This window comes from Sapajus apella, unplaced genomic scaffold (assembly GCF_009761245.1).
Source record: "Sapajus apella isolate SASKATOON/1434 unplaced genomic scaffold, GSC_monkey_1.0 scaffold36, whole genome shotgun sequence".
Lineage (NCBI taxonomy): Eukaryota > Metazoa > Chordata > Mammalia > Primates > Cebidae > Sapajus > Sapajus apella.
The window spans coordinates 384,536-398,793 of record NW_022436976.1 but is presented as its reverse complement, the minus strand read 5'-3'; the positions used below and the strand labels follow the sequence as shown (position 1 = coordinate 398,793).

Here is a 14,258-nt window from a genome sequence, read left to right as displayed (position 1 = left end):
CAATTCACTTTTAATGAGCAATCATTTTAATTATTTTTAATAGTACAGTAAGAAAACTTTATATAAATAGGAAAATATCAAATCACGTAATTAGCACCTTTACCATATATAATCTTAAAAAATCAAAATACAAACAACTCAAAGAGTTAAAAGAAAAAATGAGAACTCTTACTAAATAATAAAAGATTCTAAATTCCTTCTTACTTTTTCATGGTTTCAATCTGTACTTCCAATTCAGTTTTTTCTATTACAATTTTCTCATAATGACTTTTCCAGGCATTGGAAGCTGAAATTGTTTCAGACAACTTGACTTCCTAAAGAATACATAAAAATACTCATCCTATAATTTTAAAATATTTTTGTTTTGTTCAGAACTCTAAACACAAATACATTATAAACAAGGAAGCAGTCATCTAAAAAGCATGAAACTTTCAATACAGAAAATTGTACACACATGTTTATAGCAGTGCAATTCATTATTGCAAAAATATGGAACCAGCCTAAATGCCTATCAACAAATGAGCAGACAGAGAAAATGTGGTACATATCCACCATGGAATACTACTCAGCCATTAAAAGGAACAAAATAATAGCATTTGCAGTAACCTGGATGAAGTTGAGATCACTATTCTAAGTGAAGTAACTCAGCAATGAAAAACCAAATATCATATGTTCTCACTTACAAGTGGGAGCTAAGCTATGAAAATGCAAAAGCATAAGAATAATATAATGCACTCTGGGAATTGGGAGGAAGGGAGGGAGGGGAGTGAGGGATAAAAGACTACACATTGTGTACAGTGTACAGTGCTCGGGTAATGCGTACACCAAAATGTCAGAAATCACCACTAAAGAAGTTATCCAGGTAACCAGAAACCACCTGTCCTGCAAAAACTATTGAAATAATTAAATAATGTAAGTAGACAACTTTGAATAGGAACATTTTAAAGTATCTATATTGCTATCATTTTATATACACATAGTGGAAGTTTCAACTTAACACTTTAAAAGATGTTACAACTATTTTTAAACAATATTTCATAATTAAGATAATTTCTTTTCTTTTTACTGAACATTCCATTTTTTTTATTCTTTTGCCCTGGCTGAAGTGCAGTGGTGCAATCATGATGGCTCACTGCAGCCTCTAACTCCTAAATGTAAGGGATCCTCCTGCCTCAGCCTCCCTATCAGCTAGGGCTACAAATGTGTGCCACCATAGCTACTTCATAGAGGTCACCCCATCAGCCTTCAAACACTGCTACTGTCCACAAAGGTATAAAAGTGGTACTAGTGGCTTATCCATTTTGAATGTGAACTCCATGAGGTAGGGATTTTTATCTGCTTTTGTTCATGGCTGTATTTCTAGGGGCTTGATGGATAGAATCTGGAGCACAGCAAACACTCAATAAATAGCTCAAATAACTCTCTGCAGATCCACCTAAAGAGCTGTGCCTCCTGTCTACATTCTACAGAAAAACAAACACACTGGAAGGCAACAATTCCAGTAATTATAAATCAAAAGGCCCAGAAACAGTAATGATAACAATTAACATGTATTGGGTTTTTCTTTCTTTCATCATTCATCCATTTACTGAACATGTATTTACTGAGAATCTATTATGCACAAGACTTCTTAAAATTTTTTCAAAGTAATACTTTTGATATACTGAATTACTAGTTTGTTTTCATAGTTTGTATATGAAAACATATTGTTTTCATATTTTGTATAAAATAAGCTTTAATATAAATTGTGAAGTATAAGTTTATAATGTAAATTAAGATATTTAGAAGGTTTATCAGTAAGAAAAGAATTTATGTATTAGCAATATAATTATTACCTACTTCATTAGTATGACATTCCCAGATGTTGAAACTAGTCAGTGATGGAATCACCTTCCTAGAGATTTTTTGAGTTGGCCTACCTTTTCTCTTTACTTTAGAAAAATGGCACATCTAAGCCACCAGAAGCAAAAAGAGGATTTGTCTAGTTTTCAAAGAAGGAAATGGGATAATTCTTCAGTGTGCAGAATTATAGAGCATTTAACATCCTGGCCCCTGGGCACTAAATGTCAGAATCAGTTCTCTAGTACTTTCAAAATCCCCATTTCTTCTTTCATCTGTCCTTATAACATGCACATATAAAGCAAAATCCCCCTTTTAACCTTTTCTTCCACTGCATTGAAACTGCATCTGAACTAGTACTAGTACCTCCTAATTACCAAAGACCATAAACCATAGACCCTTACAAATCCTCCTTGTCCTTGATCTCTCTTTCTGTAGTCCTTGGTAAAATGTAGGCATTGTGTAGATATGTGATAACATTTTGTTAAACTATCGTTTAGCCCTTGTTGTTGAACTGTTCATGTTTTAGACTTAAGATACTGTTTTAAATAATGGTACCCTTACCTTATGTGAACAGGATAGTAAGCTCCTGCCTTCTGAGACTTATATTCAAGTAGAAGTAAACAGTTAAAAATTAAACAAAACACAACAGCAATGATAAATGGAAAAAATAAATGATATGGTTTCAGATTATAGTGAATGCTATTAAAAAAAATTAAGACATTGATATGATTGTTTTGGGACTACTTCAAAAGGATTGTCAAGAAAGGCCTCTCTGAAGAGATGTCAATTGAAAAGATACCTAAATGGTTAAAAAAAGAAAGAGCTATTGTGAGCCAGAGAAGAACATTAAAGCCAGAAGCAACAACAAACAAGAAAAACAACAAAACAAACACTTCATGCATTAAAGGAATAGAAAGGAGGACAGTGCAAAAATATATTTTCTTATTTATTTCTCCCTGCAAACACATGAGAAAGGGAGTATTATGATTCCCTATTTTATACATGAGAAAATTGAAGCCTAAAGAGGTTAAGTTCCTTATCCAAAGTCATAAGGTTAACAATAGGGACAGTCTTACATCTGGGGTGTGGTAGTGATGCTATTTAAGTAAAATCCCCCCAAGAATGTTAACAACTCAATTAGTTTTTACTACTCAAGAATCTTTTCAGGCCTTCAACCAGGTCTACAACTTTCTAGACTTTAAACCTAGTCTTCAATGTTTTTATCTAGTTAAATTCTTCTGATGATAGGTTAAATATTAAGCCTTAGAATGTTAATGCTTGAGCTTATAAAATAGTATTTTGTTTGCAATAGGCTTTTATACAAGTCTGTTTTCATTTCTGAAAGCCTCTAAAAATTCTATAAGCCTTAACATTAGTTCTTAAGAAGCGAGATATCAGTGAGACATTTTTTAGTAAAATCAATTCGTAATTGAATAAATATAATAATTTGTCAAAAATAACAAAACGCTATGCCCATTTTGAAATTTGTACTATAGCCAAAGATATATTTTACATGACGAGTTTATTTCAGCATATGGTTTTAAATGTATTACAGAGATTAAATGAGGTTACTGAATAAAGTCATAGGGTCAAATGACATAAATCAGCATTTCTCAAACTAGTGTTCCTCAGAACCAGTTCCAAGAGTTGCTTTGCGGGTAAAGGAATAGCTCTGTGGTTAAAAAAGTGTGGGAAATACTTAGTTCAATACCCTTCATTCCACTGTTTCTGAAAGCCTTCTCAGAGCCTTTAATTTGCTAACATGGACAATAATGTTCCAAGCAAAAATATGTATGAAGTATTACCCTTAGTTAGTTGGCCAATAGAACCTTTTTTGTGCCTGGGGCAGGGGACACACTTAATATTTCCTGTAAGTAAAGTTCCCAAGGAAATGCTGATATATTTCAATATGAAAATTTGACATTTTATGTAATATTCCAAAATAAAAGATTAAAGCAAAAAGTGCTGTTTTTCTGATATTAATAGCATTAAGAGAATAAAATTACTATATTAAGCATCATGATATTATATAAACTAAGTACATAAAATATATCTTTTAAAAAGAATGTATTTACATACCTGATCTCTAATTTGGGAAGTAAGCTTTTCAATAGCTCCTGTAAAATGGTCAAGCCTTTGTTTGTAAACTTTAGATGCCTTTTTTAAAGCTACAGTTTTTTGCCTGCTTTCTTCTTTCATCACTACAGCCTCATTCTTATTCATTCTCAGTTGCAGGTTCCACTTGGCTATCTTGGTTTCTAAGCTCTAAAAAAATAAATAAATAAATAAATAAAATGGCAACAATTAAAGCGTTTCAGAACTCCAATTTTATGTAAACACTGTAAAAATATGTATATAACTGATATAGTATGTATATTAGTCCATTCTCACACTGCTATAAAGAAATACCCAAGACTGAGTAATTTTAAAGGAAAAAGGTTTAATTGACTCACAGTTCCACATGGCTGGGAAGATCTCAGGAAACTTACAATCATGGTGGAAGGCAGAGGGGAAGCAAGGACCTCCTCCACATGGTGGCAGAAGATAAAAGAGTGAGGAGCAAAGGCGGACGAGCCCCCTACAAAACCACCATATCTCATGAGAACTCACTGACTGTCATAAGAACAGCATGGGGGAAACCAACTCCATGATCCAATCACCTCCTACCAGGTCTCTCCCTAGACATGTGGGGATTATAAGGATTAAAATTCAAAATGAGATTTGGGTGGGGACACAAACCACAGCATTTTGCCCCTTGCCCCTCCCAAATCTCATGTCCTCACATTTCAAAACACAGTCATGCCTTTCCAACAGTCCACCAAAGTCATAATTCATTCCAGCATTAACCCAAAAGTCCAAGTCTAAAGTCTCATCTGAGACAAGGCAAGCCCCTTCTGCCTAGGAGCCTGTGAAGTAAAAAGCAAGTTAATTACTTCCAAGAAACAATGGGGGTACAAGTACTGGGAAAATATTCCCATTCCGAATGGAATGAATTGGCCCAAAAAAAGGGGCTACAGGACCCATGCAAGTCCATCCAGTGGGGCAGTCATTAAATCTTAAAGCTCCTAAATAATCTCCTTTTACTCCATGTTTCACATCTAGGTCATGCTGATGCAAGGGGTGGGCTCCTTCAGTCTTGGAAAGCTCTGCCCCTGTGGCTTGCAGGGTACAGACCTCTTCCTGGTTGCTTTCACAGGCTGGCATTGAGTGTCTGTGGCTTTTCCAGATGCATGGTGCAAGCTGTTGGTGGATCTACAATTCTGGGGTCTGGAGGACAGTGGCCCTCTTCTCACAGATCCACTAGGCAGGACCCCAGTAGGGACTCTATGTGGGGCTCCAACCCCACATTTCCTTTCCACACTGCCCCAACAGAGGTTCTCCATGAGGGCTCCATCCCTGCAGCAAACTCTTGCCTGAACATCCAGGCATTTCCATACATCCCCCGAAATCTAGGCAGAGGTTCCCAAGCCTCAATTCTTGTCTTCTGTGTGCCCACAGGCCCAACACCATGTGAAAGTTGCCAAGGCTTGGTGCATGCACCCTCTGAAGCAATGGCCTCAGCTGTACATTGGCTACCTCAGCAGCAAGGCCCTGAGCCCAGCCCACAAAACTTTTTCCTTTTAGGCCTTTGGGCCTGTGATGAGAGGGACTGCCATGAAGACCTCTGACATGCCCCAGAGATATTTTCCCTGTTGTCTTGGCAATTAACACTTGGCTTCTCATTATTTATGCAAATTTCTGCAGACCACTTGAATTTCTCCCCTGAAAATGGGTGTTTCTTTTCTATTGCATGGTCAGGCTGCAAATTTACCAAACTTTTATGCTCTGTTTCCCTTTTAAACATATGTTCCAATTTCAACCAATCTCTATGAACACATAAAACTGAAAGCTTTCAGAATCAACCAGGTCATATCTTGAATGTTAGAAATTTCTTCTTCCAGATACCCTAAATCATCTCTTTCACGTTCAGAGTTCCACAGATCTCTAGAGCAGGGGCAAAATACCACCAGTCTCTTTGCTAAAGCATAGCAAGAGTCACCTTTATTCCAGTTCCCAACAAGTTCCTCATCTCCATCTGACACCATCTCAGTCAGAACTTCATTGTTCATATCATTATCAGCATTTTGGTCAATCCCACTCAACAAGACTCTAGGAGGTTCCAAGCTTTCCCATATCTTCCTGTCTTCTGAGCCATCCAAACTGTTCCAATCTCTGCCCATTACTTAGTTTCAAAGTCACTTCCATATTTTTGTGTATCTTTATAGCAATACCCTACTCTCTGCAGTACCAATTAACTATATTAGTCTATTCTCACATGCTATAAAGAAATACACGAGGCTGGGTAATTTACAGAGGAATGAGTTTTAATTGACTCACAGTTCCATACGGCTAGGGAGGCCTCAGGAAACTTCAATCATGGCAGAAGGTGAGGGAGAAGCAGGGACCTTCTTCACATGGCAGCATGAGAGAAAAGCATGAAGAGCCAAGGGGGAAAAGCCCCTTACAAAATGATCAGATTTCATGAGAAGTCGCTCACTATCATGAGAACAGCATGGGGAAAATCATCCCCATGATCCAATCACCTCCTACCAGGTCTCTCCTTAAGACACGTGGGGATTATGAATATTACAATTCAAGATAAGGTTTGGGTGGGGATACAGCCAAACTATATCAGTTTGGATCTGTTCCCACCCAAATTTCATGTCAAACTGTAATCTCCAGTGTTGAGGCTGGGGCCTGGTGGGAGGTGTTTGGATCATGGGGGTTGTTTCTTATGAATGGTTTACAGCATCCTCTTGGTGCTGTTCTCCTGATAGTGAGTTCTTACAAGATAAGGTTGTTTGAAAGTGTGCAGCACCTCCCTACTTGCTCTCTTTCTCTCTTGCTTCTGCTCCCACCTTGTGAGATGCCTCACTCCCTTTGTCTTCCACCATGATCGTACGTTTCTTGGGGCCTCCCCAGAAGCTGAGCAGATGCCAGAATCATGCTTCCTGTATGTAGAGCCTGTGGAATTGTGGGCCAATTATACCTCTTTTCTTCATAAACTCTGCAGTCCCAAAGGAGAAATACATTCTTAAATTGTTTTTAAAAAAACAAAATCCCATAAAACCTAAGTAGCTGGGGAAAACAGTACAATAAGTGGACATAAGACAAAAGCGCATCCCACAGGAAACACTGCTGTCATTCCTCTAAAAGTCCACACGGTGTCATCATCACACCATGAATGGTTTCTGTCTCCGGTTAAAAAACTTTTAAACATGCAAAGTAAATTTTCTTTTTGAACGTGGTTCCAGACATGATCTTCACACCATATTTATCAAATCCCACACTTATGCACTATCAAGGAATACAGTGAAATGATAAACTTTTTATAATTCTCTCAAGTAATAATCTCTCTCAAATAATTTGCCAAATGAATGAACACTTTTTTTTTTTAAGACGGAGTCTTGTTCTGTCACCAGGCTGGAGTGCAGTGGTGTGATGTCGTCTTACTGCAACCTCCGCCTCCCGGGTTCAAATGATTCCTCTGCCTCAGCCAGGCATGTACCACTGCACCTGGCTAATTTTTTGTATTTCTTTTTAGTAAAGACGGGGTTTCACCATGTTGGCCAGGCTGATCTCAAACTCCCGACCTCCTGATCCACCCGCCTCGGCCTCCCAAGTGCTGGAATTATAGGCGTGAGCCACCACACCCGGCCATGGACACATATTCACAGTGGATTATCTGTCTTTTTCTATATCCAAAGGAGTGTCTGTATACACGTCGAATTTTATACAGAGAATTATTCTCAGTCTCTTCGGAAAATATAAAAATGTTCTAACTCTAACTGCTACATCACAAAAATCTAGAAAGAAAAACTGGTTCTTTGGGTTAGTTCCCAGAAATTTACAATGTAAATTTCTAAAAGACCCAATACAACATTACTCAACACTAAAAAAAATTGAGATTAATGTTGCCAAATTGAATTCATTGGGTTTATACTCTTAAAAGCAAAAAACGAAAAACTGTCAAACCTAAGTCAAATAACTAAATTCTGAACCCCTTAATTACTTAATGCCTTAAATCCAAAAGTGGGTGAGAGAAAATGTGGAAGAATCAGTAAACTCAGATAGTTTCTTTTAATCCTTTCTTAACAGTGGCATTTTGGTAAAGGAATTTGAATCTAAATTATTAGGAGAATTTAACAGTAAAATTTTAGGATTTTAGCCTTCTGTTCTTTCTCCAAATTATCATGGTTATAAAAAATAACTACTATGCTTTCCTTTTAAAAGTTATTTAACATTTCATTTTTAAACTGAAGAAAGTATTTTCAAAAACTTTCCCAACTGTTGTTTGAGGACATAATTTGAAATTATGTAAAATAAAGTGGGGAAGATGATTATCTGTGTTAAATCACACATCAGATGTATTCAGTCACATGTGTTCTCTTATATTTACTATGACAGAGCACTGCAATATCAACTCAAGTTCGTCTGCATTCCCTAGCATACAAAATTTACATCCCCCATAAACCAGCTTAATGTCCCTTTAAAGGAAAAACACACCAAGAAAAACCTCGAGTACAGTTTTGAAACATGCTACAGGTTGCAGACATCTGCTCTGATTCAGGAATGCAAAAGCAAATAGAAATCTAACTCAGAAGTCCACACACTCAATAGAGTCTGAGTCTCTGTTAACTTCTCAAGGTGGGAATATTGCTTCTTTGGCGGAAAAAAAAAAAGTTACCTTATATTGTATGATTGCCACCACAAATTCTTATTTCAAAGTGACTTTGACTCCAAAAGAATAATGAGACCAAAAAATTCCCCTTAATTATACTTCTACAAAGCTGTTTAATAAGGGAATTACTTGAGTTTGTGAACATCAAAATTGGACTGTTTTTAAGAATATTACGATTAGTAACGAAAAATAAACACTGTACTGACTGTTAACTGTGTGGAAGCATGTACAGCTACTGCTCAACTTACAACCACGATTGTGCCAACAGACTGGTCGTAACACGATTTGGTCGTAAGTTGAGTAGGCTATATGTACAGTACTGTGAAATGATGTTATAAAAATCTTTGTCATATTTTATAATTTTCTTTCATTATTGTTATATATCATAATTTTCTTTGTTCATTTTATGCCATTTGTATCATCTCTACATCATTTTGTTTCTTATTTTTACATTCATCAGGTTTAAGTAAAACACTGCATTACCAGTACAACTGGTTTAATATTTGCAAAACATACAAAATTACAAAATACAGGTGTAAAAAATACCACAGGAAACATTTTCCCAATTGCTAAACATATCAAAATATACAAACATGTAAGAAACATTTTATTGGCCACTGGTGCTTGGCTGCGGATCGTTGATGTTGTCATCTGAGGCAGCAGTTGGGGTTACCGGAGTTGGTTTTTTCATAAACATGGTGAGCTTTGTCTGAATTGTATGTTTCTTTTTTCCTTCATAAATTTCACGATACGGATGAAACACATTGTGCGCCATCCGTTCAATCCTTGCAAATCGTTCAATGTTTGGGTCCATTGCTTAGAGCTTAGAAATGTATAAGAAGTTTATTCAGTAAAGATAAACCATCTGATAATCCCTTAGTGGTGAACTTTCTTTCTGGCTCTCCTCTTCTTTCTCTGCTTCTCTTCTTTCTTCTTCCGCCACTCTTTCTTCTTCCAGTTTGATTAGCTCTTCATTTGTAAGTTCTCTGGATTCTTTGTCTAGCAACTCTTCGACATCTTCCATTTCCTTTCCAAAGAAAGGTCTTTAGCGAGTTTTACTATTTTTTCCCGAATAGTTTCAAGTTCATGTTCACTGTCAAATATGTCAAAATCATTAACATGGCACTTAACACAATTTTTCCAGATGCCATTCATGCACTTTGTCGTCACAGCCTCCCAGGCGGTAGCAATATTCTTGATACACAACAAAATGTTGTAATGTTTCCAAAAATCTACAGCGGAGCAGTCGTGGCTAGCGACTGTGGTTGTAAAGTCGAATGGTCGTAAGTTGCATAGGTCGAACGTCGATCAATACCTGTATGTATATTTGTATAGATGTAGAAAAAAGACTGAAATAATGTACACCAAAATGCTAACAATGATTTTGGTGTATTTAAATTTATTTTATTTTCCATAAATTTTCCACAGCAAATATAAATTAACTATAAAATAGAAATGATTTTTAAAGTAATTCAATCCCATAAATTCTTCCTAGATTAGTATTAAACAGAGACAGCATTTTTATATTGGAATTTGAACCCAAACCTTTAGGTAGGCCACAAATATTAAGATTTACCTTAAATACGTATTTCCCATGTCAACAAATGTGTATTTTAAAACCATCAAATTCTAGAATTAAGGAATGGCTTTATAGCCTTTCATTAATTTTATCACTTGAGATATAAAAATGGATATATATTTATAAATAACCTTCACATATTCTTTCAACTTATCATTCTCGGCTTCCTTTTTATGGATTTGGAACTGTAGTCGTTCATGTACTACTTTTACTGATTGAGAAAAACGGTTTGCTTTCAAAGTATTTGCCTGTAACAAAGAGAAAGAGAAAACCAAAATACATATAATATATAACACAAAATATATATTATAATATATAATATAGTATTTCCCATGTCAATATATAATACATATAATATATATTTTATATTATATATTATATATATTATTTATATTTTATATAATATATATTTTATTTATATAATATATATTTATATATATAATAATATATATATATATTATTTGCTATATCCCCAGCCCAATATCTTTCATTTTACTCCAGTTTAGGCACAATCTAAAGCACTGCATTACATAAACTGCCATCCCTATTACAATTGTATTTCATGCCAAACCAGGGGTAAGATTTTCCCCCCAACCCTTTTGATTTAATGGCTCCTGATAATCATTTCATTTTTAAAACTCCCATCTATATTCCTAAATAAAGTTAACGGTATACCTAAATTGCTCCTAAAAACACTAAAATTCCTTAATTTTTCCCCCAATTGAAATACAATACAAATTTAAAATAGTTCCTAATATGAAGTGATTTATGCCAAGTATCCTGACAAACACCATAAAACTCTAAAAAATAAAATTAGTAAAATTAAGATGCTGTATTTGATAGGTAAAACCTGTAAAATATCCAAATCGTCTAGAATTTCAAAACACTTTTCTGTGTTTACTTCTGAGGAGCTGGGGCCCAGATGGGGAAAAAAAGGGAGTCAATATTAATATAATGAATTAAGCTCAAAAACTCAAATTTTGCTTACCTTTTCATTCTGAAACAAACAAGAAAGTTCTTGGATATGGGCCTCCTTTTCAAATACCTTCTTCTTAAGATTCTTCAGCAAATATAAAATAAGAGTTAGAAATTTCACAACTTGTATAATATTGGCTAATATTATAAAACCAAGTAGTATGCAAATAACAATGACAGAAAGAATGAACACAAAGTAAGTGTGGAAAGACTTACAGCATTTTCACTTTCATCATCAGTTAGATTTTCTAGCAACATGCTGGGTAAATTGTTTCCTGTCTGAAAAAAGAACATTATAAATCAGTGTTCACAAATTATATTTCTCTATGTAAATAAGTAGGAAGTGGAATAAGCTTACTCAAGAAATTAATATGACTTTAATTTAGATTTTTAAAAGAGTTAGCCATTGAAAAGATTTTTGTCCACGTATTCCAAATTCTTTTTGGTCTGCATTTTATGAAATTAGTTAATTTACTAAATTGATCTAACAAAAAAATGCTTCAGAAAGTATAGGGCAATGACACTAAAATTACAAAAACCCTCTATACAAAAGAAGCTCAACACAGTGCTGTTTATCAATAGGGAACAATCTAAATTCTGGCAATAAGAACTCTCTTAAAGAATTACAACAAATCAGTAACAGAATTCTATGTAGCCATTTTAAATGAGCCCATAGATGATTCATTTTTATTCATTTTTGAGAGTCATACTTCTGCTTTAGAATGTGAAAAAGCTATCAATTCTTTTCACCCAAAACCAGGTATACATGTACATATAATGCAAAACTGTACATGGAATTTCAAAGGGCTCATGGATTTCATAAAGGCCATCCTTGGATTCTATAAGGGTCCAAAGAGCTCAAGTTAAGATTTTTTTCTATTAAAAAATATTCAATACATGAGACGATATTGATGATACAGTGTTAAGTATAAAAGTTACAAAACAAAGAGAGTAGTTCTACTCCATTTTTCTAATACACCACGCATATATGCACACATAATATATATACAGTAAAGAAACAAAAGACTGCAAAAGATACACAACATAAAATTAACAGTGCTTAATAGTGATTCTTCACTAAGTGTTGAGATCGAGAATTATTAATATTTCTCTGCTTCTCTAAATTTTCTATAATAAGCATGGAACTTTTTAATTACAAAAACAATTATCTAATATTAGATAATTTTCACAATTCTGAAACAATTTTTATCATAGGAAAAAGCCAAAGGGAGTCAGGAGAATAATTTAGGTGATGTAAAGGGTATAGGGTTTCTTTTTGGAGTGATAAAAATGCTTTAAAATTGACTGTGGTGATGGCTGCGCAACTCTGAATACACTGAAAAACACTGAATTTTATGATTTAAATGGGAGAACTGTATGGTATGTGAATTATAGCTCAATAAAGCTTTTACCAGATTAAGAATATATAGATATGTATAAATATAATGTACACAGGCGCTTAAACTCACAAAGTGTATATTTTATTAGAATCAGCTAAATTAAGTATAATAAAGTTTTTGAGATAAAAATAAAAATATATCTTCTATAAAAATGTGGTTTTCATATAGAACTATTTATGAAAGGGGGCCGGGCGCGGTGGCTCAAGCCTGTAATCCCAGCACTTTGGGAGGCAGAGGCAGGTGGATCACGAGGTCAAGAGATCAAGACCATCCTGGTCAACATGGTGAAACCCTGTCTCTACTAAAACTACAAAAAATTAGCTGGGCATGGTGGCGCGTGCCTGTAATCCCAGCTACTCAGGAGGCTGAGGCAGGAGAATTGCCTGAACCCAGGAGGCGGAGGTTGCGGTGAGCCGAGATCGCGCCATTGCACTCCAGCCTGGGTAACAAGAGCGAAACTCCGTCTCAAAAAAAAAAAAAAGAACTATTTATGAAATATTAAAGGTAGGGATTAATGACTGCCATTTCAAATAAAAATTCAAAGAATTATTTCCATTTCAAATATACCAATAATGTCTATAGTTTAAAAATAATGTACCCTTCAAATGAGAACACTATTTAATGAGTGCTTAGTGTTGATGTCTTACTTGTTTGTAGTCTCTCTTTCTAAGAAGATGTTCTAAAGCTAGTTTTACATTTTTGAAGGTATCTAATTCTTTTGTTAATATTTCCTTCTGTTCGGAAATCTTCTTCAAATTCAATGCAGAAAGATTAGCCTGACAAATTATAAGAACCACATAAATATTTTAAGACATAGCATTAAGTAAAACCCTCTAAAATATGATATTACAAACAATATTTTTTACTAACAAAATCATTCTCTTGTGCATAGTAATAAGAAATGTTATAAAATTTATTATTAATAAATTAGATGTTATACAGTACATTAAAATAAAATGAAATCAAAATAAAGAGCTTAAATAGCATTTATTTAAATAAAAATTATAGAAGATAATCTATTGTTTGTCCCTAAACTTTATATGCTGAAACTTACAAATAGTCCTCTATTCCAAATAATACTATAGAAAACAGATATATTTCATCTCTCAGAAGATTCTAGTTTTAAATTCACTCTTAAGAAAAGCTGATTTTCTAGTTCAACTCCAGGTAATTCAAGCACCAAAATATATTGTTTCTTGCTTAGCCTTTTATCAGGTGTATGCCTGAGATTATCTTTCAGGAAAAGAATTGTAGTTAATTACATGGGAATAAAGAATTCTGGAAAACCCTCACTTTTCGCATTAAATACTCATATGTGAGCATACCTACATAAGATATGAAACCTAGGTTAATGTATTCTGAGTATTATACTAGCTTTTCATTTTATACATATTCATAAGTCACTCACATTTTCAAAATTAATCTCTTCAATGGTGTCCTTAAATAATGGCAAAAGTAACTCTACAGAATGAGTTACCAACTCTGCTTCCTTAAGTGTTGCTTCCAGTTCAGTCTTTTCATTTAGGATGTCCTGCTTCAGGCTAATTACAAATGTACATACAAAATTTAAGTTAAATCCAACTTCATTTAAAGATGCTCCTCAGAAATGCCATATGACCAATACAGTACTCTTAACAGCAAGGATAAATTTTAGTCCAAAAGTATCTGGAAACTTGGACTTTAAGTGTAAGCAAATTTTAAGAATACCTTCAGTGATTTACTTACATTTTACTTGTTTGTA

General features: G+C 34.4%; 1 protein-coding gene and 1 long non-coding RNA gene across 10 annotated transcripts in view; both read right to left on the bottom strand.

Moving 5' to 3' along the window:
- Window positions 1–14,258, bottom strand: part of ODF2L (outer dense fiber of sperm tails 2 like) — a 52,408-nt gene that overhangs the window by 21,572 nt on the left and 16,578 nt on the right. For 5 of the 9 annotated variants that reach the window (XM_032296372.1, XM_032296368.1, XM_032296371.1 and 2 more), the window contains 7 exons: window positions 13,926–14,058; window positions 13,165–13,293; window positions 11,334–11,396; window positions 11,131–11,202; window positions 10,274–10,390; window positions 3,922–4,107; window positions 205–314 (listed from right to left, as the gene is read on the bottom strand). In XM_032296372.1, the coding sequence (XP_032152263.1) occupies window positions 205–314; window positions 3,922–4,107; window positions 10,274–10,390; window positions 11,131–11,202; window positions 11,334–11,396; window positions 13,165–13,293; window positions 13,926–14,058 (810 nt within the window). The remainder of the gene's footprint in view (window positions 1–204; window positions 315–3,921; window positions 4,108–10,273; window positions 10,391–11,130; window positions 11,203–11,333; window positions 11,397–13,164; window positions 13,294–13,925; window positions 14,059–14,258) is intronic. The other 4 variants (XM_032296375.1, XM_032296374.1, XM_032296370.1 and 1 more) reach the window with 3 other exon arrangements.
- Window positions 11,481–13,158, bottom strand: LOC116563736. The gene is made up of 2 exons (XR_004274542.1): window positions 13,003–13,158; window positions 11,481–12,687 (listed from the first exon to the last, which is right to left on the bottom strand). It is a non-coding gene; the product is annotated as an uncharacterized LOC116563736 (long non-coding RNA).